This window comes from Drosophila simulans, chromosome X, assembly GCF_016746395.2.
Source record: "Drosophila simulans strain w501 chromosome X, Prin_Dsim_3.1, whole genome shotgun sequence".
NCBI lineage: Eukaryota > Metazoa > Arthropoda > Insecta > Diptera > Drosophilidae > Drosophila > Drosophila simulans.
In genome coordinates, this window is record NC_052525.2 from 6,838,614 (window position 1) to 6,864,697 (window position 26,084).

Sequence of the window (26,084 nt, forward strand, 5' to 3'; positions counted from 1 at the left end):
TTCGCATAGTCTTTGCCGCTTATCAACGAACTGCAGACAAGGCCAGAGCATCAATCAAGAGTTTCCAATGAATGGCTATCGACTGAATTAGACGACCAGCTAGAATATTCCCAGTTCCCATTTGCCACTCTCGTTGTACACCGAGCGAAATTGCGACAGCTCTGTAATATTACCCATTAATTTGTTAAAACTAACTTTCAATTGAAAGACCATCAATATGGTACCAAATTAGATAAAAATGTTACTCGGAAAACTAGATAGATGAAAGATGAGTTCTTTTCACTTTTTTCTCAAGTGTATCTTTCCAGCACTTTTTGCGTCTTTTGCAAATTCTGGACTACCACCCAAAAGGAAAAAAAGAAGTGGGAAGGACAGGCCATATTTTTGCGGCTTAATATGTGTTAAAAAAGTGGAAATAAATAAATGCGAACCGCTGGCGAAAAAATGTTTTCCTGCTGGATGGCTGGGTGGACCGTAAAGGGGGCGGTGGGCGCTGGGCGATGGGCCATGGGCGGTGTGGGTGGGGCTGGCTTATCGCTATCCTTGTAGCCAGTGACAGGACATAACATAACCCCTGGTATCTCCAGTGAGCCATGCGTGGGCGCCTTTTCCTTGGATGTGTGTGGTCACCCCGGAGAGGTCAAAGGGCGGTGACGAGGGGGTTCCCCTTTTCGAAGCGAAAAAGGGGTAAAAGTTGCTGACTAAGTACTTTGGAAAATTGCTTACACGTCTGCTATCTTCTGGCCGCTGCCCGCCTTCGTTTAGCGGTAATACATTGTCATTTATGTATAATACTGGGCAGGGGATGGCACACCATTTTCCCAATCCATTTGCCAGGCCAGTGGACAAGTGTTGGGTGCCATGTTTATGTTTTCTCGTTGTCTATCATTTGAGGAACCCCATCCATAAAATGAAAAACCCCTGCGCGCAAAAAATTCCTTTTGAAGCCAAGTTCGCGTTTCAATTTTTTTTCGCTTGTAGTCGGTAATATAAAATCCACAAACGCGAACAGAACTTCACATATGACAACAGGGGACAATCGAAGGAGCTCCAAAAAAAAAGTGTGGGGCTGGGGATGTGGTGGGGGGTGGGGGTGGTAGGGACGAAGGACGAGATGGCCAAAGACACACGCCGCTGCTCGGATGTTTGTGATTTTTGAAGCGGAAAATCAAAGTTAAGCCCTGTTCATACCGGTAAGTATTGGAAACTAAACTCATTTTTTCCATTTGCGGAATAAAATTCAATTTGATCTTCAATAAATTAAGTGCATTACATACTTGATATATTGTTTTTGAATCAAATTAACAGATATAAGCTCTAGTGATTACGCTATATTTTGTTTGATATATTTTGTATTTGATAATTTGAAAATCTTTTATAGGATCCGGTGTAAACGAGACTTAAGGCGCTAAAGAACGGAACACTGTCCCATTTTTAGCAGTATGTATGTGTGCTCCCGCTCCCCTTTCGTTTTCGCGTGTGTGTTTGTGTGCGTTCGTTCGAGTTTCAGAAAATTGCATTTTTTCATATCATTAGGTTTTATTGGTTTCTTCCTGTTAAATATTTCCCAGCTCCCCGCCAACCACTTGCCACGCTCCATGGTCCCAGGACCCATGGTCCATGGTCCTTGGTGTCCTGCTCCTTTTGTCTCGCCGGTTGTCAAAACAACAACACGGCCGCACGCTCCAAAAAACAACCTGAACATCGCACATGAATATATGTACATATGTATGTATCTAATGCGGGTATATAGTGTATATGTATGTATGTACTGATACACATACTGATACACATGGGGCACGCATCATATCATTCGGAAACGACGGCACCGCGAGTCCTGCGACAAGCGCCTTGGCAGACCGACAGCTCCTCCTTCTCCTTCTCAAACTCATTTTTCCCTGCCCATCGCATCCTGAACATCCTTTTATTTCTGCTTCTGCGAGGCGACAAATGCAAGCTGGCGATTTCCCTGGGAGCCTTTGTTGTTGTCCCACCATCCCAATGGATCCCAACCCCACATCCTTCAGAGCATCGCCCACCTGCGAAGAACAATGCCCAATCGATTTGACAGCCCCGTAGCAATTAAAGGCCATCACTGGAGCGCAAAGATGTTTTCAGAATTTCCACTTAAACAAATGTATAGTAATATCTCATCTACAAAATGATAAAAGTGGGTAAACTCTCTTTCTCCCAATTCCGATTAGTAGCTAAATTTGAAATTTGTTGAGATTGATTTTTTCGATTTAAAAATCCGGAATTGCAGATGTCTCCTGTCGGCTCATCGCATTCCAAGTTGCTCAACTTCACTCCATTGACCAACTTAAGCCACAGACTGCGCAAAATATTTGTCCAGGCAAACACATTATGGCTGGCACGCAAAAAAAAAGTCCTATTTCCATCCACCACGGCCCAATGCCTATGTAAATAAAGGTGGTTACATAGTGTACGAGGACATCGGCGCACGCACACAGACACACACACGCGTGAAATACGTGATACATATGGGTCCCACATCAAATGTCCTGGCCACAAGAACAACAATGCCCCTGGCAGCCCACCTGCGTAAATCAGGATCTGCAGGACCTCTGATTGACTGCCTGACACATGGGCGGGTGCAAACAGGGTGGGGAGGGGGGCTAATGGTGGAGCGCTCCTGGAGAGGATAACTGGTCAAGAGGCAAGACGACCCAGCAGGCAAATAGTGAATCTCCTGTGTCAGCGCAATATGCCGCTAAGCCAGCGAATCGAAACCTTCTGCACTGAAATAAAATACTTTCGTCTTCTCAAATCGGATAATTGAAAATGGTAATTAAATTAAGTAAAATGCGGTGCGTCCTTCGATTAAAATGGTTTGAAATAGACTCAACATACGAATTCATATAAGCTTATCGAAATCCGTCGTGGTGTGTTATACTTTTGTCCAGTGTGTCCTTTCTGCTTGGGTCCTTTCTGGACCGCTCACATATGCCTGGGTCTGTGTGTGTGTGTGTGAGTGTGGGCGTGTGCTCCTTGTTGATGATGCGCTTCGGTGGACGCCGCCCAGCGGAAGAGGAAATGAAAAAATAAAAATGAAAGAAACAGGACGAACAGTCCGTGTGGCGTTCTGTCGCCCTTGCCGATTCCGCCCGGTTGGTTTGCGAAATTTTTGAATTGGATACCACTGGCACACCCCCCGTCTCCATTTCCATCCCTTTCAACGGACCTCTATCGTCTGTCGTCCTGACCAAAAGGCAGGTCCTGCGACTTGGTATGCGTGCGTGCGTGTGTGTTTGTGTGTGTGTGCGCGCGTTGTATTTGAAATTTTGCATATTAAAATATTGTCGTGCATGCAAAGGTCGTTCCTTCGAAAAGGAATACGGAAAAAGGAAAAAGGTGCCCGGCGCCATGCGTCGCTATACTTTGGCGAACAGTGGTCTTATCTTATAGTTTTAATAAATACTACTACTATATTAGTTATTAAATTATTTGCACAATTTAAGAGGTAATATATCTTTGTCCTATCCGCTGGAGTTCTATCCAAAAACTAAATATTAAAGATTATATAATTTCGCTCATATTTGTCCCACTGTAAGCTGTTGTTATTAGGAACTGTGGATGTTGATGTGGACGCCGGTTGGTAGATGGGGCAACATTGGGACACAGACACATCGCCTGTGGTAACACAATAACGAATTTCCGTAGCAACTACATCGCCGAGTCCTGCTCCTGTTCGTTCACCCCCTAACCCACTCCCTCCTCTGCTGATCCCTGGATCCGTGGACCCGCTGCCACTGAAATATTATCCAGGTTACATGGTCCTGCTTCATTTGGAACTTTTCTCTCTGCTTTCCTGCAATGCTTTTTTCCTTGCCGGCTAAATTCTGCAAGGACACCGGGACAAGGACATGGCGAGTGGGTGGGCCGGGACATAAATGAAATTATACACTTTCCCGTGGCTGCACTCAGTCACACGGACAGACAACCCATATGCCAATAATAATAATAACAATAATAACGAGAATAAATACGATAAACAAACAAACTGAAAATAGGAAAAGTTGCCAAACAAACAAGATTCGCGGAAGTATGGGGAAACAAACCGAAAACATTTTTTGAGGTAATTTGATTTGAATATCAAACTTGACTGGCTTTCACATATTTTGAGAGAATAAAATATATGCATTGGTATATTAAATCAAAATGGTATCCATCAAGAAAAAGGTACTATTTGAAATAATATTTCTCAGCGAAAGCAAAATTCAAACATATCCAAACTTATGCCGCCTAATCCTTCAGCTCTTCCCGATTTCGATCATAAATCCAAGTGACAGACCTGGGCAAACAATTTTGCCCATTTGTCGAACGTCAGTCAATGGGCGCCCAATTTTGTTTTCTACTTTTTAGAGGGTCTGAAAACCCGTTACATTCCATAACAAAGAATTATTGCACAAGACATTTGCCGTTTTCCTTCGATCCGTTTTAATGGATTTCCATTTGTTAGCATCGCCAGCCTCTCCGCTCCTCTTTCTTTTGCCAATTCATTTTTTGTAGATCGTGAGAAAGTTGTTAACCCCTTCGAGGCCACATCTATAATTTATAATGATTAGGTACCGTTCGAAGAAAGGAAAAGGTAACAGTTGCTGCAGCGAAAAGACGTCCGCATCCTTGGGTCGATAGGGGGTAGATCCTTCGAAGGATAACGGAGGCTGCCGACCGCGACAGAGGCGTCATCCCTCGGCAAGGGGTCGGCCATAAAGGACCCGGGGTGCCAGCGTTGCCAACGGTGCCAGTGGTGCCTCCGAGGTCCTCGGCCAGCTGTGATCCTTAGTTTCACAGGTTCCAAGGGATCGCGGGATAACAGTCGAGCACTCGAGCAGACAACAATGGCCTGCGGTGCATTCCCTAACTAGATGATTGATCCACAATCGGTTTGCTTCGGGATTGCCTCAAGGACTTCGTCTCGGGGTGGCAAATGGAAAGCTTGAGGTGAGGATCAGTATAAGGATAACTGGGTTATCTTCAACGAACTCCTTACAGAGAATATATATTTACACATCGTGCTAGCAAACAAAAAAGTATCACCAAATAATTGGTCACAAAACTACATATTAATAAACATAACAATGCGAACTGCATGTTCTTTAACATAATTAATATTAAAACATATCCAATTGATTCCGATCGATAAGTCATCTAGCCCCGCCCACATAATGGTTAACCCAATAATTGCGCCAATGGCGTGAACTGACCCCTGGTCCGCCGACTGACCTCTCATCATTTCGGGCCAATTCATTAATCAGGCAATTAGTCGGGCTTAAGTAGCCGCTGCCAAAACACACGCACACGCAGAAGAGAGGGGGAGTCCTTATTATACCATAAACGTATAAATATCAATTTGATCTGTCAAATATTGACACATCAAACCCTAAACAAACCAATGACAGGCTACCCCCTGCGCCATTTAGCGGCAATTTATGAGCAACAAAACACCCAAAAAAAAGGACAAAAAATTGGTGGAAAAATAATAAATGAAAACACAGGACAGGAGAGGGGAAAAGGGATTCTTTTTCAGATCATTTCAAGGGTCCTTGACTTTCCGGCCCGGCCAATGAGCCAATGAATGATGCTGTTTTTCGTCCCATGAGCCGAGCAATTATGTGTATTATATAACATCATGTTTGCAGTTTAATGTCAAAAACTTTGTTTTTTACCCCAAAATGCGACGAGAGGTTAGGGGATGCTGAACCCGAACCTGGACCATAGATCCTGAATGGCAATCCTGTTTTCCTTTCTGGGCTCCGGGTTCAAAGTGCGTGTGAACTTGACGCTGTGCGGATGCTGCCGCATTGTTCGAGGTGTGAAGGCACCGATTAGGGCCACAAAGCCAAAACAGGAGCCCGTGTAATGCGATAAGGCGCCAATCCCATTGTGATTGCCTTGCTGTCTATCGCATTTTTTAGGTGAAAAAAATACACACACGAAACTAGGGGAAATTCCATTCCATTTATCCTTGGAGTGGCGGCGGCTGCAGCAGCAATTAGTCAAGTGGTTAATGAGTTGAGCGAAATCGCAAAATCGGATCGGATAAGGTCGCACAACTGTACACCTCGTGATGGATTTGGGATTTGGGATTTCGGTTTCCCGAATTTTCCCCTTACCCCTTCCCATTTCACTGGCGTTTTTTTTTTTGTGCGATTTTGTGCATTTTCCGGCACATTGGCGAAACTGCAATTGCAATTGGTCTGGGTCGAGGGTCTGTGTCTGCCAGGATGGATGGGTGGAAAAAAAGGGTTAAGGGCTTTAGAGGGTTACAAGGGACCGGAACGAGGACGTAAGGACAATGACAAAAAGCGAAAAATTAAAAAATGGCACAACAGGCAAATTTCGCTGATTTCTGTTAGGGTTGCAAAACGACAGCAGCGTAAAGAATGGAAATGAATTTTTCAAAAACTGTTTTCGAATACACAAATTTAACGATGCTAATGCCCATTGCAATGCACTGTAAGAAATTCGGGTATATTTTAAATTTTAAAGACAACATTTTTGTGTAGTCAGAAATTGCTTATGTGCCAAAGAATCCCATCTAATATTTGGAAAATAATTGAATGATTTTGGGGAGGAAAATGTATATAGATAAAGATAATTGTAATTAAAAAGTTTATGGAAATTGAATAGTTATTCTTTTAGAGCGGCGGATATATTTAATATTTGCCTGACAATTAGAGCCAATAAGTGCACCTTCTGGCGGTCTCATCAACTCAGATCAATCGAATTCCTTACCCCAAGCAATGTGCGTACCTACATATGTATAATTTGAGATCCCGCATCCTCATGCTCATCCTCATCCGATTGAATTTCGAATTTCGGCTAGCAACTGTCCGCGGATATCGATTGCCGATGAGATGATGTTGGCCAGGTGTTGTGAGTGCCTGCCGTGCGTTAGCTGGGATGCGGCTTATGAGGTCCGGATTCCGGATATTGGCACCAGCACCTACCCCTGCCCTGCCCCCCCTGCCTTAACCCCTTCCCAGCACACAACCCTTAATACCCACATTGTATCTACATACGAGCGCACATTTGCATGGCCTCATTTCTTTTCATCCATAATTTCAAATTGCGAGCGAATTTTCCCCGCTGCCGTGGCATAGTTTTTCAGTTCAGTTCAGTTTCGTTCAGTTCGGTGCGGCTTTTCCCGTACGCAGAGGGAAAAGGGGGAAAAGGATTATTTATTTATTACGAAATTTTCGTCATTCGATGCGCGGCTGTGGCGCGTGGAAAGGTGGAAATCAAAGGTGGAAGGACTCGGAAAAGGACGCCGCAAATGTCGAATTATTCAAATGATGATTCCAACCCCCTGTGATATGCAAAAAAAAAAAAAGAAGAAGCAACCAAATAGGTAGAAATAAAAAAGCAGGAAGAGCGGAATACGCACACAGGACATACAGGACATATGAGATACTCGTCGCGTTGATTTTGTGTGCACTTTTTTTACCTTGCGGCAATCTGGCGGCTCACACACACAGACACACACACACTTTCCAAGTGGAAATGGCCCTCATGTTGCCGCGTTGTTGTTATTGCTCGTCCTTTGTAGTTTGCATGTCCCGTTTCGTCATATGAGATCGCGAACGTTTACAAATTTTTCATTTTATTCAAAAACAAGAATGGCACACCCTTGCACTCCAAGCACAACGGAGCGGAGATACTCTAATAAATATTAAAATGATATATATTAAAATATTTCCAGTAATGAAGCTAAACTGATTTAGAATTCATTAAACTATTGAGGCATTGTGAATATTCATTGCATATCCTTTTAACAAGTGAAAACTTCTTGTGCATCATTTTACAATGGCTTCAATGCGCTCGATTTGTTCTACTATCTGTTAATGCAATAGAACTGATAAGAGCCAACCACGTAGGCCATATACCCTTGTTCCTTAAAAACCACCTCCAACCGAATGGGCAGATAGGAACAGGACTCACTCGAGTGTGTGTGTAGCATAAAAAAGTCGCTTTTAAAGACATCTGTCCCATATATTGGTGTATCTCCCTTGTTCGCCCAACCCCCCCTTGGACAAAAACAAAAGTAGTGGCGACCGCAGTCGAAATTTGAATTCATTTAATTTGCACCTTGTTGGGCAATTTTTATTTATTATTTGTTTTGTTATCCGTTTTCCTTGTCGGTAATTTTATATACCATGCTGGCTAGCAACATCTGTTCTTATCGCGGGAAGGGAGTGCGGGAAAAGACAAAGGTAAATATGCTGGTTGGATCGTTAAAACGATATTAAAATAAGAGCTCATAGCCCTCATTTGACCAATTTGACCATGTGAGATCACCAGAAAAACTTAAAAAAAATTTAGATTTTTGCATTGAAGTTTCGAAAATAAATAAAACCCAAATCGAATTTAAATCAAATTTGAGTAAAAGCCACCAAAAATAGATAAACACAGAGAGACCTTAACCCACCATACACATGCACATTCCCATACTGGACCCATATCCTTAACCCCTCACTGGCCCTTTCCCTTTCCAAAAACCAAATGCGCAAAAAAAAAAATGAGAAAAGTTTGCATAAATGTCCACAAACATGTGGCCCAGTCACAGTTGCCTTTATTTTGGGGAAAACCCCCATCCAAAAAATCGAACCCTTAACCCCCAATCATAAGCAACTCTTTTATTTTCTTTTCTTATTTTTTCCTGGCTGCTCATTGGCGTCGTCGGCGACTTTATAAAAATGTTTGCCCTTCGGTTTGTTTGTTTGTCTATGCCTCGATTTGTTTGTCTGTCTGTGCAGTGAGAAAAATAAATGATACTTGAACGTTCGAGAAAAGGATTAACTTTTCCCCAAAACATCGCTGGTAAGCTAAGAAAAATATGGTAAATACTATCGATATATAAAAAGAAATCCTTACAAATTGTTTCAAAATAATATATTGCATTTTTTAATTAAATAAAAATTTGTAGGCAGTTTTTCTCAGTGCAAACGAGTGCGTGAGTGTGTGCTGTTGTTTGTTTGCTTGCCCGACTGCGTTTTGTGTCGTAAATTTAATGGGCAGTCGCAGCGGCAGAATCGAAAAGGAAACGAATCGAATTGAATGGCAAACTGGGAGCCATGCATAAAAAATTGCCAAAGCCAACGGGCGTGCGTGGGGTTAAGGGGCTGGCAGCCAGGGGTTAACTTCGATTAGCCCAAAATGTTGTCATGGCCTGTGGTCGCACATATGTGCCGTCCTGCGTCCTTCGGCTTACAGGGGCCGGGTGTGGGGAGGGGTTTTATATTTGTATATGTGGTCATGGGGCCAGGGCTCAAATAATATCCATCCACGCCGCGCCCCCCGACTTCCCCATCGAATTTCTGCATACGCGGCAAAAATAAATAATAATATAAAAGTCGAGAACCGAGAGAAGTTAGCCGCTGCTAGGGCATATTTCAAATGGCATAGGGCATATTTCGACTAGCAGATACCCTGGATATCCCCAAATCGATTATTATTTAAAAGAAAAATTCAGTTTTAAAAGAAATATATCAGTGCTCATGAGAGAAAGTAAGAAGACGAATAGTTTGCAGTTTTAAGAGATGGCTATAACATAATTTTCACTTACCGAATAATATGGGTGCTTTGGGTGCAGGTCGTAGGTCCTTTGCTTCGTCCTTTTTCGGTTGGCGGACAGCGCTCGCCGGAATATAGGGCCATTGATCAAAATTGCTACAATAATGGCGAAATATCAACCCCATGTGCGCGGCCCACCCACATTTCGCAGGCCAGTCCGGCCACCCCCTTTACCAGCCCCTTTGCCACCCCCTGACCATCCCGCCTCCTCGCATTTCATTCCGTTTCATGGCGGAAAGGAAAGCAAATATCGCCATTGCCGTCCAACATGGCAACGGGAAAACGGACAACAGGACTTCGGATGTAGACTTTGCAGGATGGCGAGTTCGCGGAGGTCGACGAGCAGGCGGCGGGCGGAAAGGGTGATGGAGTGGAGTGGCGAGGCAAGTGGGTGGTGGCAGTGGCAGGACCTCGTCTACCATTGAAAGCCTTTTTTGATGGCTGCCCTGGATGCTGCCGTTGTTCGCCTGCTCGCTTGTTGTTGGCGGTGGCGGAAGGTCCTGGCAAGGTAGCAGGCGGTTGCCAACGCGCCTCTGCACTGAATGTCCAAAAGGACCGAGGGACCCGCTGCACTGAAAAAAAACAGAGAGAACCATGGTTATTTTCTTTGATCAATATAAATAATTAATTTAAAATATAATAGCTTCTACAATTTCTATGTTTTACGTTTAATACTCATTAAATATACATCCTAAAAAAGTACTTCTTGCTGTCCATTTGATTTTAATGCTTTTTTTGCGAGTGCACATGTGTGTGTGTGATTTCGCATCACATGGCTTGGCTTCGTAATGGCCACAGTTGTTGTTATGGCCAAAGTTCGTACGTGAGGGTCGAGTTGCAAATGGGTGGGGTAAGAAAAGGGGGAGTGGGGGCTGGAAGGGGAGCCCGCTCACAGGACATCAGCCATTCGCATTTGGTCCTTTCTGGTGGCCGTTAGCTGGTCGGGTCGTTTGTACATATTGCATCAAAGAAAACTTTTGCCTGGGTAAAAATAAAGCACACCACACGCAGTCGCAATGGAAATGGGGAAAATGGGAAAACTGAGCAGGCGGGCAAAAAGAAAACGGCTATGGCAACAAACGGACAGGGGACAACGCCAAAGGACATGGCCAAATACGTGTGTGCAAATGCTCATGTGTACATTGTACATATGTAATACATATACATACATATATATATATATATACTGCCTTGTGTATCGAAGCAAAAAAGCGAGTCCCTAACCACGCCCACTTTACAGTCTTACGCCCAACTTTGTAGACGTTTTTGAAGGAAATTGACACTGGACAAGAAAAAAAAACACCAATAAGATATGTAATAAACTCCCAATCAGCACCCTTAAATATTTTGCTTACTTCGTACAGAAACGGTACACACACTTCAATTTAAATTGAAATATATTTCGATTATTAATTATATTTTTTGCCAGTTGTTGTTTAGTCATAGATCACCACAAAACTGTATTAGCAGCATTTTACGTAGCCTTATTTAAAAACTTAAAGAAAACATTGAGTAAAAAGGTAAGATTGCAAGTGTCAACCAACCCACCCCCCGCCCCAACATAAAGCCCCACTCTGCTCCACTCAACCCAGTAAACCCCCCCCCTTTTAGCCACATCTCCAGCAAGCAGGCAATCAGAGTCCAGATTTCCATGGGCAGGCCAGTAGCACATGAGGACCGGGGCTGATCTCTGCGACAAAATATTAGTTCTGTCAAAATAAATTTCTTTGAGTAATGTAATCCCATTTCGTGGTTTTGGAGGGGAGTTGCCCATTGCCCGTTGGGCGGAGCGGGGGAGTTGAACTCATTTTTTGCGGCCTCCCCTGCCCGCTTTTCACCCTCTTGGTCACATTTCGCATCAGGCTGAATATGAATGCGATAAATCTGTTCGTGATTGTTTTTTTCATTTCGCACACACACACATGTGTGGGTTTTTCAGTGCATTGTGGGTGGTGCGGAGGTGTCCAAAAAAATAAAAAAATGGCAGAGGAATTCGCTAATCCCGAGCAAAGGGGCGGAGTTCAGGTTTCAGTTTCATTTTCAGCCGAATGTAAATCTGCGGTTTTGGCGGCAGCTTCAGCTGGCCTTTATTACACTATTTCCGAAGCAGTCCGCTAGGCTTAATAAAGGAACGAGATACACTGAGGAAAATCAACTGCAATCGCGCAATATTAACATTCGAATATGTATCTTTTATATATTATATTATGTAGTAAGTTGTTTTTATTATTTTGTATGTGTAATACTGATATTTAATCTAATCAGTTACTAGAAGACAAAACTCATGTGTCATAATAATGTCTTCGATTTGACTTCCATGTGTAAATGATTTTTGTAGCATACTTTTCAGCACAATTTTCTGTAAGCGTATCCTGTGCTGCCAACTCCGTCGATTATGGACACATGTATGGTCGTTTCACGCACATGGGGACGTGACCAGGTGGATGGATTGCCCCCCACCTCTTCGGTTGGGTCTGTGGGGGTGTCGCTCCTGACTTGGTCGCTGGATGATGACAATGTCTTGTGACAGCTTCTGCTGCCGCCAGTGATTGCCAAAAATGGGACACGATGACGGGCACGAGAGATTGCAAAACGAAAAGGAAAAAAAATAAACCATAATATATATGTGCATGTATAAAAAATGAAACCCTGAAATGTAATACACTCTTACACGCACTCCGATCCCCGAGCCACAGACATTGATGAGGCCAAATTTCTGTGATTCGTCATCTAAATAGGTTTTCCCCTCCCCCATTCACACACACACGCGCAAGCACTGCGCGAAATTGCCACGCATTACGCACACGCACACGCTGGCCGGGGAAAATTGTCCAATCTATGGGAAAAATACTCGTCTGCTGGGCAGGTTTGTAGAGAACGGGGTTACCCAACCAAATTTGAATGGTTCAGCATCCCAAATATGCATAATTTAAATGTTTGAAGTATTCTTAATCTTTGATTCGTAGTTGTATAGATAAAAATATGACTTGTTTTTTTTTGTGTTGGCATTTATTAATATTCTATTATAAACATAGTATTTATGCTCTTCAATTGGCAATAGTCAGGGTAGGAAAAAAATGGATAATGATCTTTAAACCTAAATGCATTGAATTGTATTGCGATCGAGCGGCTGCACGCAGGCCAAGGCAATATCGAATACGATGCGAATGTTGTGTAACCTCTAAGTATTTTTCGATGCCGAATCGGTATCCATCGGCTATGTTTAGTTTTTGTGGGTGGGCGATTTAGGGGGGTACTATTTGCCAGGGAGTGAAAGGGAGCCAGTGGTCTGATTGGGGGCTTGGAGAAGTGGGCAGATAGCTTGATCAGTTTAGCTTGGAACGCTTCTTGGCGATCGCATCCTCGACGGCGCGCAGTTGCTTCAGCAGCTCCTCCCGGCGTGACTTTTTGCCGTCTTTTTCCTTGACCCCGTCCTTCTCCTTGTCCTTCTCTTTGCCATCCTTGTCTTTGTCCTTAACGTGATCCTTTTCCTTGTCCTTCCCGTTATCGTGATCCTTCTCCGTGTCGGAGTCGGCTGAGTTGCTGGGTGAGACCAACGCCGAAACACCCACCATGTTTGATGTTTTCTTAATCTCAATGGAAATAGGCGAGCGCTTCTTGGTTGATTGTTCAGCTGCTGTGAAGATGAAAACAATGCATAGTATTTATTAATAATATTAAGAACAACATAAATTGAAAGCCATCCTTACGCTTGCTAATAAGCTTGCGCTCGTTGAGCGCCTTGTCGGTGGCCCTCACGCGCTTCTGGGGCGTATCTCTTGATCCCGACGAGCTGTCCGACGACGACGATCCCGATTCCGAATCGGAGTACGACGTATCCGATGAGTCTAGAAATGATTCATATACATATTCGAATGAGAGTATTGGTTAAGTACGATAATCCCTTACCTGAGTCGGAAGAACTCGAGCTGCGACGGCGTCTCAACTTGTCCAACTTCTTGGGTGTTGGCGATGACAGCTTCTTACGCTTGGAGGACGGGCTGTGGCCAACGCCACGCTTGTCCACAGCGGGTCTCTTATATGAAGGCGAAAGGCTTCCCTCTGAAATGAGAAAATTGAGAAATGAGGGACCTCCTAGCAATTAAGAGACTTAAACTAATACTCACTGGAAGTGCGCCGGGGGCGTCGCGGTATCTGGCTGGGCGAACGGGCCGCACGGCCGCCATGGCGACGTGAAGTAGCGGTGGCGGTGGCAAGTTTGTGCGAACCGTAGCGCCGCTTATGATCGGACGGACTGCTTGAGCGGGACGAGTCCGAACTGGAGTCACTCTGCGAGCTGTTCGAGGTGGAATACGACGAGTTGCTGCTGTAGCTGCGCCTGTCCCGACGCCGGCGGTCCTCGCGTTCGTATGATCCCCGGCCAACAGATTTGGATCGCATCCAGGGATCACTCCACTCATCACCCCGACCGGCGGCCTCTACTCGCTGTACGATGACCTCGCGCATTGGCCTCGACCGACGATCGTCCTCATAGTGCGGCATCCGATGGGGCGGCAACTCGCGATATCTAGTCATACGGCCGTACGCATCCACATCATCGTACTGCGGTGGCATATACTGAGGTCGGCCGTAGCGATCTGGCGGCGGTCCGTAAACGGAGTACTGCAAGGGCAGGAGAGCACGAGGATTTGCATGGGGAACGGCATGCGGATGCATGGACAGAGGCATACTGAGTGGATTGAGTGGCTGTTCGCGCACAGCGGCCGAAGGAGGCGGCGGTGATCGGGCGCTGCTGCCGCCCCGATCCTTGAGGTAGTACGAGTCCTTCTCCATTTCATCGGGCGACAGTGTTAGGTTCATCTTCTTGTCCTCAAAGTCCATGTCCTGCTCCTTGCGTTTGTTGGCTTTGCGCATCATCTCCTTGGCGGTGCGCAGGCCGCGCTCCCATGCATTCTCCACCACCACCGGCGTTCCGTCAGGCAGAAGAGTGCGGGCGTCGTGAACGGGGGCACCATAAGCACTCGGGGCATGGAGGAGTGGCGGTCGATGATGCAGCGAGGGCCGCTCAGTTCGATATTCATGATAGTCGGCAGTCGCCGAGGCGTGCGAGCTATAGCTACTCCCACCGGAACGGGCGGCAGCGCTAGATGATGGGGCTGCTGGAGCGCTAGCTCCGGTTGAACCTCCCTGCATCGGCACCGCCCGTATTATGCTCTCGAACATCGTGTAGTTGCCCTTGTCCGTGACGCCGGGGTGCAGGAAGCGGCAGCTCATGCCCCAGGTGCACTGACCGCGTGTGTAGAATCGACACACCGGCTTCGGTTCAGTCTCCTCTGGTCGCTTTTCATCCTCGTCGGACACCTCGCCCTCCTCCAGCTCACCCTCTTCCACTTTTTCGTGGCTGGGTGAAGTCGACACCGACACTATATCTTTCTCCTCCTCGCCGTCCTCGAGGCAGCCATTGCCTGCGCCGTCCTCCAGGCAGCCATTACCTGCGCCGTCCTTCCGTATGTCTTTGTCATCGCCGTCATCCTCATCGTCCACCTCGCCGTCGTCATCGCCCTCGTCCAGCGATACCTTGGTCGAACTCTTGGTCTGGTTTGTTTCGTTGGCTGTGCTCTCCTCCATCGGTGTAGGCTCCTTTGCCTGCTCCGGACACTCGCCCTCCTCCGCCTCAAAGTCCAAGGCGTCGTCGTCGTGAGTCTTGACCAAGTCCTCCTGCAAAGCAGGCGCTGGCGCAAGTCCATTGGACGCGTCGTCGGACTGGAATAAATTTGAGTTATTAATGGATCAAGCTATATCGATTGGAAACTACAATTCGAAACTAGAGCTCACATGGGTTTCTTTTGCGAAAGGCCTTTCCTTCTCATCCACGCTTGACGCTTTGCCGTTGTGCTTGGACTGCTTTTGCTGGACCTCATCCTCCTCGCCGAGAGGGGGCAGTGAATCATTGGATATAGCGCCATCCTCGTTCTCATCCACCGGATGCATCGAATTTTTGGATGAGGTTCGCTTCTCCTCTCCCTCGATGTCGCTGACATCGCTAAGGTCGTCGTGACTGATGTTCAGATCCACGGCAGCCTGATTGTACAGCTGGGGACTGACGCTCCGACTCCGAACGGATGAGAGGAACGAGCTAGGCTGTGACTTAGCGTTTGGCGAACCAGGATGCTCCGCTTTAACAGCAGCAGACTCGGAGTCCCGCTCATTTTTGGGCGACTGCAGTTGCTTCTCACGTTGCTGCTGGGAAAGACGCTGCACTTCCTGTTCCGGTTCCTGGTCGCCCTCATCCTCGCTAGAGGAGCCGCTGGAAGAGCTACTGCCACTCCCACTACCACTTCCGCTGCTGCTGCTCGAGCTCTTCTTCTGCTTCTTGGACAGGTCACTGCGATTCGAACTGGAACTGGAGTTGGACGATGAGCTACTGGTGGAGGGGGCTCGATCGGTCCGTTCCAGAGGGGGGTCGCCACCTCCGCCAACCGATTCGTCACCATGATCCGCGGCAACTTCCTCCTTGGTGTTGGTGGGCGAATTCGACCGTGACTCCGAGGAATTGGACGGCGAACTGGCACGAGAATCGTCCGATTCCATGTCAAGGACCATGGGTTCGCCTTACGCCGGTGCGGGCAACAAGTTCCTTGGCGTTTCTGCAGGAGATTCGAACAGATCGATAATTAGTTGTGCTGGCATGGCTAAACATACTCAACGCTTTGGACAAGGCTCAGACGGTTAAAAGCCACCACGTCCTGGTGGGGGGGAATGTCACCGGGGCAAAACTAGCGAAGCAAGTCGATATTTTATTGGGGGCTTCTGGCACGATTACCGGCTAATTGAGCGGACAAGTTTTGAATCGAAACAGTCAGTATTACTAAGCCGGCAAGGAATAAAGCCATTTGTCTGTCCAGTTTCGATTCATGATGATGGTAACCACGTGGTATTCTAATTGCAAATTACAAATGAAAGGCCACAAATCGATAAGAAAATCGATACAACAAATATTATGTAATCGCAACAATCGAGATGAGCATCGCACTGGGTCGATAACTAATAATTGATAAAAGAGGCCTTAATAGAAAGGGGATAGAAACCAAAGTCAAGGTCAAAAGCCCCCAACAAATGCCGATAGCTCCGATAACGCGATAACAATCGATTTTGATATAGTTTTTTTTTTATATTTGTGGGAATGAGAGATCAATAAGTTTTTGTTTGCTTTTAACTTTTAGTGGGGTTCTTACCTTCATTTCTTTTATAAGCTTTTATGTTTTTAATTTATTGATTATATTGTGTGTGTGCCAGTATCTTTTTTTCTCTTTATACTTTTTTTTTTTTTGATTAATTTTCTTGACGCGAACGAGGGACAACAAAGAGCGAGGGAGAGCGAGGTTGTAAGCGCAGTGCAATTTGAAAAATTCTTTCTATTCTGGCGCTCTCTTTCCCTCACACACACACAGTTAAGGACACGCACACACACACAGGCGCACACACAGAGGAGAGTTAAGTATTTGCATTTTTGCGGACTTTTTCGCACTTTTCGCGACCGAAATTTAATTTTCTTAACAACTTTAACCACTTTTATTCACTTACTGACTTTTACTTGAACGGTAACTGTGTTACTTTTGAAACTTAACTTTTTACATTCTCTAGTTCAGTTTTCATTTCATTTTTTTTTTTGGAGGGGAAAAATAGAATACTTGAAAATATATCAATTTGTTGCTCTGGTTTTGACAATATGCTTGATTTCTTGTTGCTGCTTACCTATTTTTGAGTAGTGTGAGTGCGAGCAAGAGCGCCGCTGCGCTGCCTCTACCGCTGCCGACGTCAGCGCTGCGCTTTCCACCTTCAATCTTTTACCGCTAAAGACGAACCGTAGGGCCCGTTTTTCCGGCGGCTCGGCGGCGACTGGTTTACCTGGAAGCGCTGGAAATTCGATGTTTTGGGGCTGCGGAAAATGCTCTGGATGCGTTTTGCGATAAAGAAAAAACCGTTTCCGACAGAAAACGTTCGCCTCAAGAAATATGGCAGCCGCCAGTGTGGCTGTGGATGGCGTGCCCGGAAATACCGTGAAAATCGTGCGCCGAGTCGGTGATGCTGTCTTAGCTTTTGTGGCCGATGCAGATATAACTTATTAAATATCCAAATTGGTTCGTGTCATGGCTAGCATCGCGGTATTTTCGCCAGTGCTGCCACTTTGTCAACAGAGCCATCGATGAGAAGGGATTTAAGGGGTTAAGAGCCCCTTTAATATTTGGTAAATATTTATGATAAGATGTTTTAGGTCTATACAAAAAATGACAGAGTATGATTACGGTCAATTGTCAAAGATATATTTATCAGAAAAACGGGTTTCTAATCAATTTATAGCCAAACCATTTTTAACATATATGTTTGTATTCATGACTTAAAATTTTTTTAATTAGTTATTTCGTCTACGCCCCTGACAATTGCCAACCTACATGTAGTCGAAAAACGAAACACCGGTCAGCTGGACTCCGTACAATTGGCGAAATGTTTAAAGTTATCAAAATTGCCGCAAATTCACATTAATTACGCAACGAACCCCCTCGCCAACATACCACTGCCCAATTAGATTTCCCGCCGGTGGCGTGTGTACACACTGGCCACCAAATGCAGCGCCTGACGAAATCGTTACGTTCACTTCCATTTCCCGCGGGAAAGATCCTGCGAACCCCATTGGGGGTCAGGAGGGAGTACTCCTCGGAAACACCGGAGCCCGTTGAACTGAGCTTCGATTCGTACACCGGCGAGAATCCAGAGACGAGGCCACCACTGCTCACATATCATGGGCTCTTTGGTTCCAAGCAGAATTGGCGAGGAATCAGCAAGGCTCTGGTGCGGAAAGTTTCCCGAAAGGTGAGCTACCAACTTATGCGAGTAGCTATCAATACTCAAGTATTTATTTACCCTACAGGTGTACGCCATCGATGTGAGGAATCATGGCGAGAGTCCCCATTCGAGTGTCCACAATTCCAAGGCGATGAGCGAGGATTTGCGATTGTTTATGGAGCAGCGCAGCCATCCGAATGCCGCCTGCATGGGTCACAGCATGGGCGGCAGGTCCATGATGTACTTTGCCAGAAAATACGTAAGTCTGCCACTTAAGCACAAACATATGTAGATGTTGAATAATCATTTCCATCATCACAGCCCGAGTTGGTGGAGCGTTTGATAGTGGTGGACATATCGCCCATAAGCGTGCCCCGTTCCACCGGCGAGATGACGGAAATCTTCGACGCGATGGTCTCCCTGGACCTTTCGCCGAGCATGTCCATGTCTGAGGGCAGGAAAATTGCACGGGAGAAGCTGCTCAAAGCCACCGAGGACGAGACCGTCGACTTTATCATGCTGAATCTCCGAAAAGATCCTGATTCCGGCGCGTAAGTTCGGCACATAAGCATCGTCATTTTGGAAGCGCTTCAATCGAGTAATCTTCCTTCAGATTCTCTTGGGCCTGCAATGCACTGGTTCTTCGTGATTTCCTCACCCGCTTCGACAAATACCAGAGTAATTTGGAGGAGCTGCCGCCGTACACGGGACCCACTACGTTCATCTGCGGCTCGCGATCACCTTACATGAGGTAACTTGGATCTCTGGTGCTAAGAAAACTAACTAATTGAATCTTTACGTCATTTTAGACGCGAGCAATGGCCACAGATTCAGAAAATGTTTCCCAATTCGGAGATCCACTGGCTGGAAGCCGGACATCTAGTGCACTTTGAAAAGCCGCAGGAGTTTCTAACAATAGTCAGCGAGTTCCTGAACAGAACTGATTAGACCAAATTTGATATTTTAGCCAATTGTACAAAGAAGTCAATAGTAGATCGACTTTAGCTAAATTGAAAGTACACCTTTGTTTCTCTTGGGAACGGAAATTCGAATTAATTTCACTTAAGAACTCGAGAAGACATTCTTCAACGATCTCCGCAGATCTTCAAGAATCTTCAAGAATCTTCACCGAAAAGAGCGAGATAGCATTATTTATTTTTTGTTTTTTAAGCGAGTCGCGCGTTCTGAACTTCATTTTTCAGAATATTATACATTTCTTAAGCACCTTTAGTCACGAAATGCCCTCGAAATGACGACAGCCTGAATTTACCCCCCTTAAAAAAAGCTACAATTTATAGTGGTGTATGTACATTTAAAATGTAATTTAATTTATCATTCTTGTTCGGCGTGTAATCGTTACATTTTTTAGATTTCCAGTTACGTTCGTCTTTTTTCGTTTGGTATTTGTTTAAAAATATACATACACAGACACGAAAAAAATGCCATGAAGAAGCTGATAGATTTCGTATGATCGTATGCTGCATACAAAAATTGACGGCAAATGGATTTTCCTCAATTTTTTGAAAATTTTCAATTCGCTTCTCTTAGGTTCTGTGTGTGTGTGTGTATACGTACGTATTTTATATATGTATCTGTTCTTCCTTGTTGGGTGTGTGTGAGTGTCCTTACTTATTAGGATTAAATAAGTGTGTACAAATACATATATAAATCAGGGGAAATCACATAGCACTTAAAATTATATAGTCAAAGTGGAAATCATTGATAAATGAACACAATCCGCGTGCTTCAGTGTGTGTTGTTGTGTTTGTGTGTAAGTGGCCGTTTGCAGGAGCTCCTATCCTTGCTAAATACATCAAACAGGAATGGTGGGTAAAACTCTTGTGTGCTAAGGCTAAAATGGCTGTGATATTATTCCGCGATTCGATTCGATGTGTTGTGTGATTGTTGACTTTGAGTGGGTGTTTCGAGTGTGTGTTTTGTGTGTGTGTGTGTGACAAGTCATTGATTTTGTCTCACAGCTTCTTTAGTTTCTAGTTCTTTAGTTATTAGTTTTGCTCTAGTTGTAGTTCCATTATAGTTGGGTTTCTAGACTATATTGCCGCCGTCGTAGGCGTAGTCGGCTTTGTTGTGCATGACGAGTCGGTTTCCCACAAAGTAAAAGCTGTCCGAGCGCGTCTCAAAGGGGCTCGATATCATTTCAGCAACTAAAAATGAAAAACGAACGAACATAGTTATTTGAATTGCATTTCACTAATAAGATCACATCCTACAAACCGATAGCGCAATAAAACGCATAATTTTTGTTGAACCAAAAAAGCACATGATAGTTGGTCGCAATCTGACCAATAGAAGCCCACTAATGTGCATTGGACAACCCTCATCTCACAGGCGCAAATCGCAAGCGGCCTTGACCCACAAACCCCTTAAACTTTTGGCAGCCACTTTCAATTGCGTGTCCTGCTGGCTGGGATTATGTAAAAATGGCTCACCTAGGTCGGGTGGAAGGTTAGGAAACTCGTAGATGTGCTCAACCGTATTCTTCGAAAATGGAAAGCAGAAGCCAAACTCAAAGTCAAAGGTCTTTAGCAGGCGATCGCGGAAGAAGTGGCGTTCGATCATACGGAAATTATTAAGAGGCTGGCTGCCCACAGTGAATTCCACACTGCAAATAAGGAAAGTTACAAATTGAGAGGCATTCCAAACAACACATGTATAACCTACGTGGCTCCCACTGTTTTGAGGTTGAGAAATGCCGGTGTGAACTGATAGCGCACATAGCGTCCGGCATTTGGATCGGCAGTGTCCTCCAGCGTCAGTTTCTCGGCTGCCGCCAGCACGTTTTCATCCACGGACAGTCCTTCCGGATATTGTTCGCTCGGCGGCTTGGCGATCTCGAAGAGCACGGCGCCGCTCTCCAGGTCGCGGATCTTGAACCGCGTGAAATCAATCTCGAACACATTTGCATTTGCGGAGCAGAGATAGTCGTCCGTAATCTTGGTCAGGTGCAGCACCTCGTCGGGAGTCACGCTGGAAGTCTCCGCAGGACGTTTGGCGTCACCGGAGGCACCACCGCTCGCTGCGGCAGCTCCCGACGATCCTCCGCTGCCGCTGTTGGCCTCCACTCCACTGCCCGAAGAAGAGGATCCTGCGGCCGCGGATGAGGACGTGGCCACTGCCCCTGCACCCGAGGATTGCACCGGATTTAGTTGCTTGCCCACCACGCTCATTGTGCACGGAATCTGGTGGTATTATTTGTCTATAGTCTGCGAATCGGGTTTTTAAGGCTCCTGGCTGGATGGCTGCTGCAGTGGTATCCTTTGATTTGAAGCTACTCCGCTGTCTCACTCTGCGAATAGAAAGGAGTAGGCATTGGTTATTAGGGAGCTTAAAAAATATAGCACAAATACGTTTGAATTACTTTTACTCCAAACTTTTACTAAACCGAATAATGACAATTCACAATTTTCTGAATATGGCAAAAAAAAAGTCATAGTTGTCAAGTTACTCACCAACACAAACACACAAGTGTAGAGTTGTCATAAATTGTGCCAGGATTTTCTGGTGGAAATATAAGGCTTCGTATCCGCTTCCCTATTATCCTTTCGCTTTCCACTCCTCACTTTTTTGGCAAACAAAATAATAGTTATTTGGAGAGAAGCACAGTAATAAGTTAAGAAAGGGGTTAAGTTAAATAAATGCGTCCAGTAATAAGTTCAACAGAAATGAAAACACTACTTACCCACACGAATTCAGGTTGCAAGTGTTGCCATAACATTTAGCTGTCAGCGACAACAACGTCCACGACCATCACAACAACAACAACAACACCGAACCGACGACGACAGCAACAAATGAAATTCGTTTGAAAATCACCAGCAACAGCAACAACAACAAATGACCCAATTTCTGGAAAAGCTGCGCTCTCCTTTTCCTTTTTTCCTTTGTGTTTGTTTTTCCCTTTTCGGTTCGCGTCCTTTATGCGAATGTATGTGTGTGTTTTATATGTTTATGTATGCAGGGATTAATTTGTTGGATTGGTTTTAGTTGCTGTTGCGCTGCCCGAAAATCAATTAGATCAATTTGACCGGCAATGTTGCTGGTGTTGTTGTTGTCGTCCGCAAAGCAACTTAACGCACTTAAACGCTAAACATTGCACCTTTTTTGCCCACTTTTTTTGCACTACTCAGCAATCGATAGAGTATCGATAATGCATTACAGAAAATCGGTAGGACCGTTCGCGCATGGGGGGAAAACTTTAGACCAGCGTTGCCACACACTCGCGAAAAACTTTTTTACGATCTAGCTGGGGTCACACTGTTGGCGGAATATTCAAAATATTCTACATTTCGTAGAATTACTCGAAAAAATGTTACGATTTTTAACATTATTTATTGTATAACCGTAAGTAAGCGAACGTTTGCAGAAAGCTTAATCAGAAGTAATAAGTATAGAAAAATATTTATAGATTGATTATCACATCTTAAGCTTAAATTTCCTTTTAAAACACAAACTAAAATTTAAAATGCATATACCCCGTCACTCACCAGAGTTAACCACAAAATACAAAGCAACTTCGAAAAGGAAATACTTTGGAAGCGTGCAAATGTGTTAAATGGCGTGTTGCGATCGCCTTCCCGTGCATTTTTGTGGCCGACAATTAGTTAATATCCATGCAGACTGCCTGCTTCTCAAGTGCGCCGTCGAGCGCCCCTTCGAGTGGTTTCCTTTCCTCTCCTTTCGATTCCCCTCCCTTCGCCTAGGATACAGATAAGCCCGGCCTAAAACTCAAGTGTCCTATCCATATCCCATCCCATTCCATATAGAACGCACCCATACTCGGACCCATTTCGATTTCCATATTCAGACGCACGGGCGCCAATGCCAGATCATGTTTGTGCACTGCGAGAAAGGCAGGCTATAATTGCAAGGGATAAAGGTATTATTTAGATATATTTCGATGTTTCACGCTAAGTGAATCGATATTTTAGTTTATAGATTTAATGTAAATTAAATAGCACTATGATATTGAGATATTTTTTTTTCATCCATATATGTATTCTTTTCTTTCTGTGCAAGACGAAAGTACTTGAGTTCAATTCTAGCTCCTCCTTTTCACATTTTCTCTGCTTCTTGCCGCTGTTATTGTTGGCCTTAAGTGGGTATTTTAATATTCGCAGCCGGAGCCAAAGAAGTGTTAAGTTTCAGGGGCCACATATGCACTTATCCCCCGTCCGCTGTCCTCTGCCCCTGCCCCTGTTTTTTTCTCCATTGGCGTCCGCGTTTCCTGTATTTTTTTTTAGTTTTTTTTTTTTTTTGTTTCTTACTTTGGTATTGGTGTGTATCTGTGTGGCAGCACTGGGAACGTGTTCGGCTCTATCTTTAGTACAGTTTGACTGGAGATCTCCAAACTGACCCCCTTGCACCGCGCCGCCCCCCTCACTTGATTTATCCCCAAAAACTCACATAAAATCTGCAGACAGCCGGGCACCTGAGGAATATGCCATCTGACAGGCCGAAAGGGTCGAGAAAGATCCAAGGAATTCGCGGGATAATCCATCTTTTGTATCAGTGGAAATGCCATAGGCAGGATTCGGTTTCATTTTAGTTAAATTTCCTGTTCCTTGAGATTAAATATTTTCGAAACAAATTTTAATGACTGCAGCAGGTGGCCACTTAAAAGTACTAACTCTATATATTCAAATATATCGAAGGACACTTTAAAAGAGAATGGCACCCCAAAATACTTAACCGCATGTTAACATGTCCTGTTTTATTCAGAATTTATATAAATACTAATGCTGTTACTTTCTAATCTTTCGAAATGGGTAAGCTTTTCCAAATAGTAGCTTCTTCCGACTTATCACCATCGATTTACATTTACATAGCAAATGCAACTTAGCGTTCGATTGTTAGTTGATGAAATTTGTTAGAATATTTCTTTCTTTCATGGACGGCCGGGGAGGGGGTTTTCGAGCCATAGAACTCAAGTACCCCCTGCGTACTTCAATGTGAGTTGGTGTGTGCGTCTGTGTGCCGCCTGGGTATCGAAAACAAACAGTAGAGCAACAAAAACCAAAAATCGTGGGCGATAAAATTCGTACTCGAATGGCCGAACAGGGGCGGCACAAAAAGGGGCTAAAATTATTTCCAAAACTTGTTGCATCGATAAAATGGTATCTTATAGTCAAGTTTTTCGATGCTCACTTTTTATAAAGTACTGCATACTTTCTTGCGAAAATGTTACAAAATAGTACGTCTGCGCAGCCTGTTTTGTGTGGCTTTTTATGAAACCCCCTTCGCAGAAGACGCCACTGACCCTGTTCCAAGTGGCGATGACGTTATGCGCGCCGGACGGTCTGGCAATGCAATGCACACTGCACTCGCACTCACACTCGTACACCTCACTCACACACAGATGCAAACACACCACACACACACACACTCCACATCGAGTGGCCGTTTCGGAGAGTATGTTTTGCTGGGGTTCATTGCGAGTGTGTGTGTGAGTGTGAGTGTGCACACTCCATAGAGTAACACCTCCCAAGCAGCGCGTTCAGTTCGTCAAAAGCGCCAACAACAACACGAACTGATACACTGAACAAAACATGATGATAATACACTAACAAAAATAAGAGAAGAGAACTGAAAACGAAAATGCTCGAAACTGTGTGCACTCTAACAAAAGATGAATGTGTAGTTGCACTTTGCATAATATCACATTTTTTCTGAGTGCAACGCGAAGAAGAAGCACAAGAGCCGCAGAGCATAATCTAAATGGAATTTAGCTTTGAGCCTTGCTTTTCGAGCGATTTCTCAGGCGAGATACAACAACAGTGGACAGCGACAACGACGTCGACGCCTTCGCTGACCACTCCCCCGCCCCCCTGGCCAACTTCGGCTTACCCTTTGTAACCCGCCCCTCGTTTCTCGCAGTGCACGACCCTGTGTTTGTGTGCGTGTGTGTGTGAGTGCAGTGGTGCATGTGTGAGTGTGGATTTTTCTGGCGACAGACTGTCTGGCCTGACTCTGCCGACGCCTCTGCCCGCGTCGCTGCCTCGGTCGACTGCGACGCCTCTGTGCGCGTTTGTTTGGCCTGCCTTTATATGGAGAATGCGTCAATGTGTGCAAGTGCACAGCAAAGGCCACTTGAATAGCACCCAAACAGAATTTCCAATAGCAATTATGCTATACGAACTTTAATTGTTGTGTTAAAATTTTCCTGTTTCATTGCAAATGGATTAATATTTTAATATTGTAACGCAAGGTTCTCGTTCTCAACCCTTAGAAATCACGACCTTTCCTTTTTTCCTATTTATTTTCTCAATTGAAGAAAATATCTTAGACCTATTTTCTTGTCCATGCCTGTAGCTCTAAGAACGTAGGTGTGCCAGTGTGCATGTCTGAACTTTCCGTCCGTTCCGTTTGCTCGTTTGTCCATTTGTCCGGGGCACGAATGTTTTGTTATTGCGGCGTTTTGTTATTGTTCCTCCGTGCTGATATGGATTCTCGATGGGTTGGCGTTGGTGTGTTGGTGAGTGCATTATTGTGGGACGGTTGGAACTGCTGGATTGTAGGTATCCCAAAACCGAAACTCAAACTCTAACTCAAACCCAAACCCATACCCAGACCCATACCGAAAACAAAACGCAAACACTCACAGTCACACATACAGTGGGCACATTTTGTAGAGCTTGAACTTTACCTTTCAAAGGGTTGCTCTT

At 44.9% G+C, this 26,084-nt stretch overlaps 3 protein-coding genes across 5 annotated transcripts; 1 reads left to right on the forward strand and 2 right to left on the reverse strand.

Moving 5' to 3' along the window:
* Positions 1–12,584: 12,584 nt before the first annotated feature.
* LOC6725353 (zinc finger CCCH domain-containing protein 18) lies at positions 12,585–17,619 on the reverse strand. 3 transcript variants are annotated; one of them, XM_039297030.2, is made up of 7 exons: positions 17,314–17,619; positions 16,794–17,248; positions 15,394–16,205; positions 13,725–15,321; positions 13,507–13,659; positions 13,308–13,445; positions 12,585–13,234 (listed from the first exon to the last, which is right to left on the reverse strand). In XM_039297030.2, exons 3-7 carry the CDS (start codon positions 16,159–16,161, stop codon positions 12,924–12,926), a joined length of 2,967 nt encoding a protein of 988 aa, XP_039152964.1. In that variant the 5' UTR covers positions 16,162–16,205; positions 16,794–17,248; positions 17,314–17,619; the 3' UTR covers positions 12,585–12,923. The 3 variants fall into 3 exon arrangements, with proteins under 3 accessions (XP_039152964.1, XP_016038403.1, XP_016038404.1); XM_016172882.3 differs by lacking the exon at positions 16,794–17,248 and having other exon boundaries at positions 12,585–13,231; XM_016172883.3 differs by lacking the exon at positions 16,794–17,248.
* A 308-nt stretch (positions 17,620–17,927) lies between these two features.
* LOC6740009 (protein ABHD11) lies at positions 17,928–19,418 on the forward strand. The gene is made up of 5 exons (XM_016181046.3): positions 17,928–18,429; positions 18,488–18,661; positions 18,724–18,953; positions 19,016–19,153; positions 19,212–19,418. The coding sequence occupies exons 1-5, from the start codon at positions 18,184–18,186 to the stop codon at positions 19,348–19,350; spliced, it is 927 nt and encodes a 308-aa protein (XP_016038407.1). The 5' UTR covers positions 17,928–18,183; the 3' UTR covers positions 19,351–19,418.
* A 275-nt stretch (positions 19,419–19,693) lies between these two features.
* Positions 19,694–22,594, reverse strand: LOC27208865 (protein unc-119 homolog). The gene is made up of 5 exons (XM_039297032.2): positions 22,103–22,594; positions 21,873–21,982; positions 21,085–21,709; positions 20,853–21,025; positions 19,694–20,567 (listed from the first exon to the last, which is right to left on the reverse strand). Exons 3-5 carry the CDS (start codon positions 21,588–21,590, stop codon positions 20,449–20,451), a joined length of 798 nt encoding a protein of 265 aa, XP_039152966.1. The 5' UTR covers positions 21,591–21,709; positions 21,873–21,982; positions 22,103–22,594; the 3' UTR covers positions 19,694–20,448.
* Between the last annotated feature and the right edge of the window lie 3,490 nt (positions 22,595–26,084).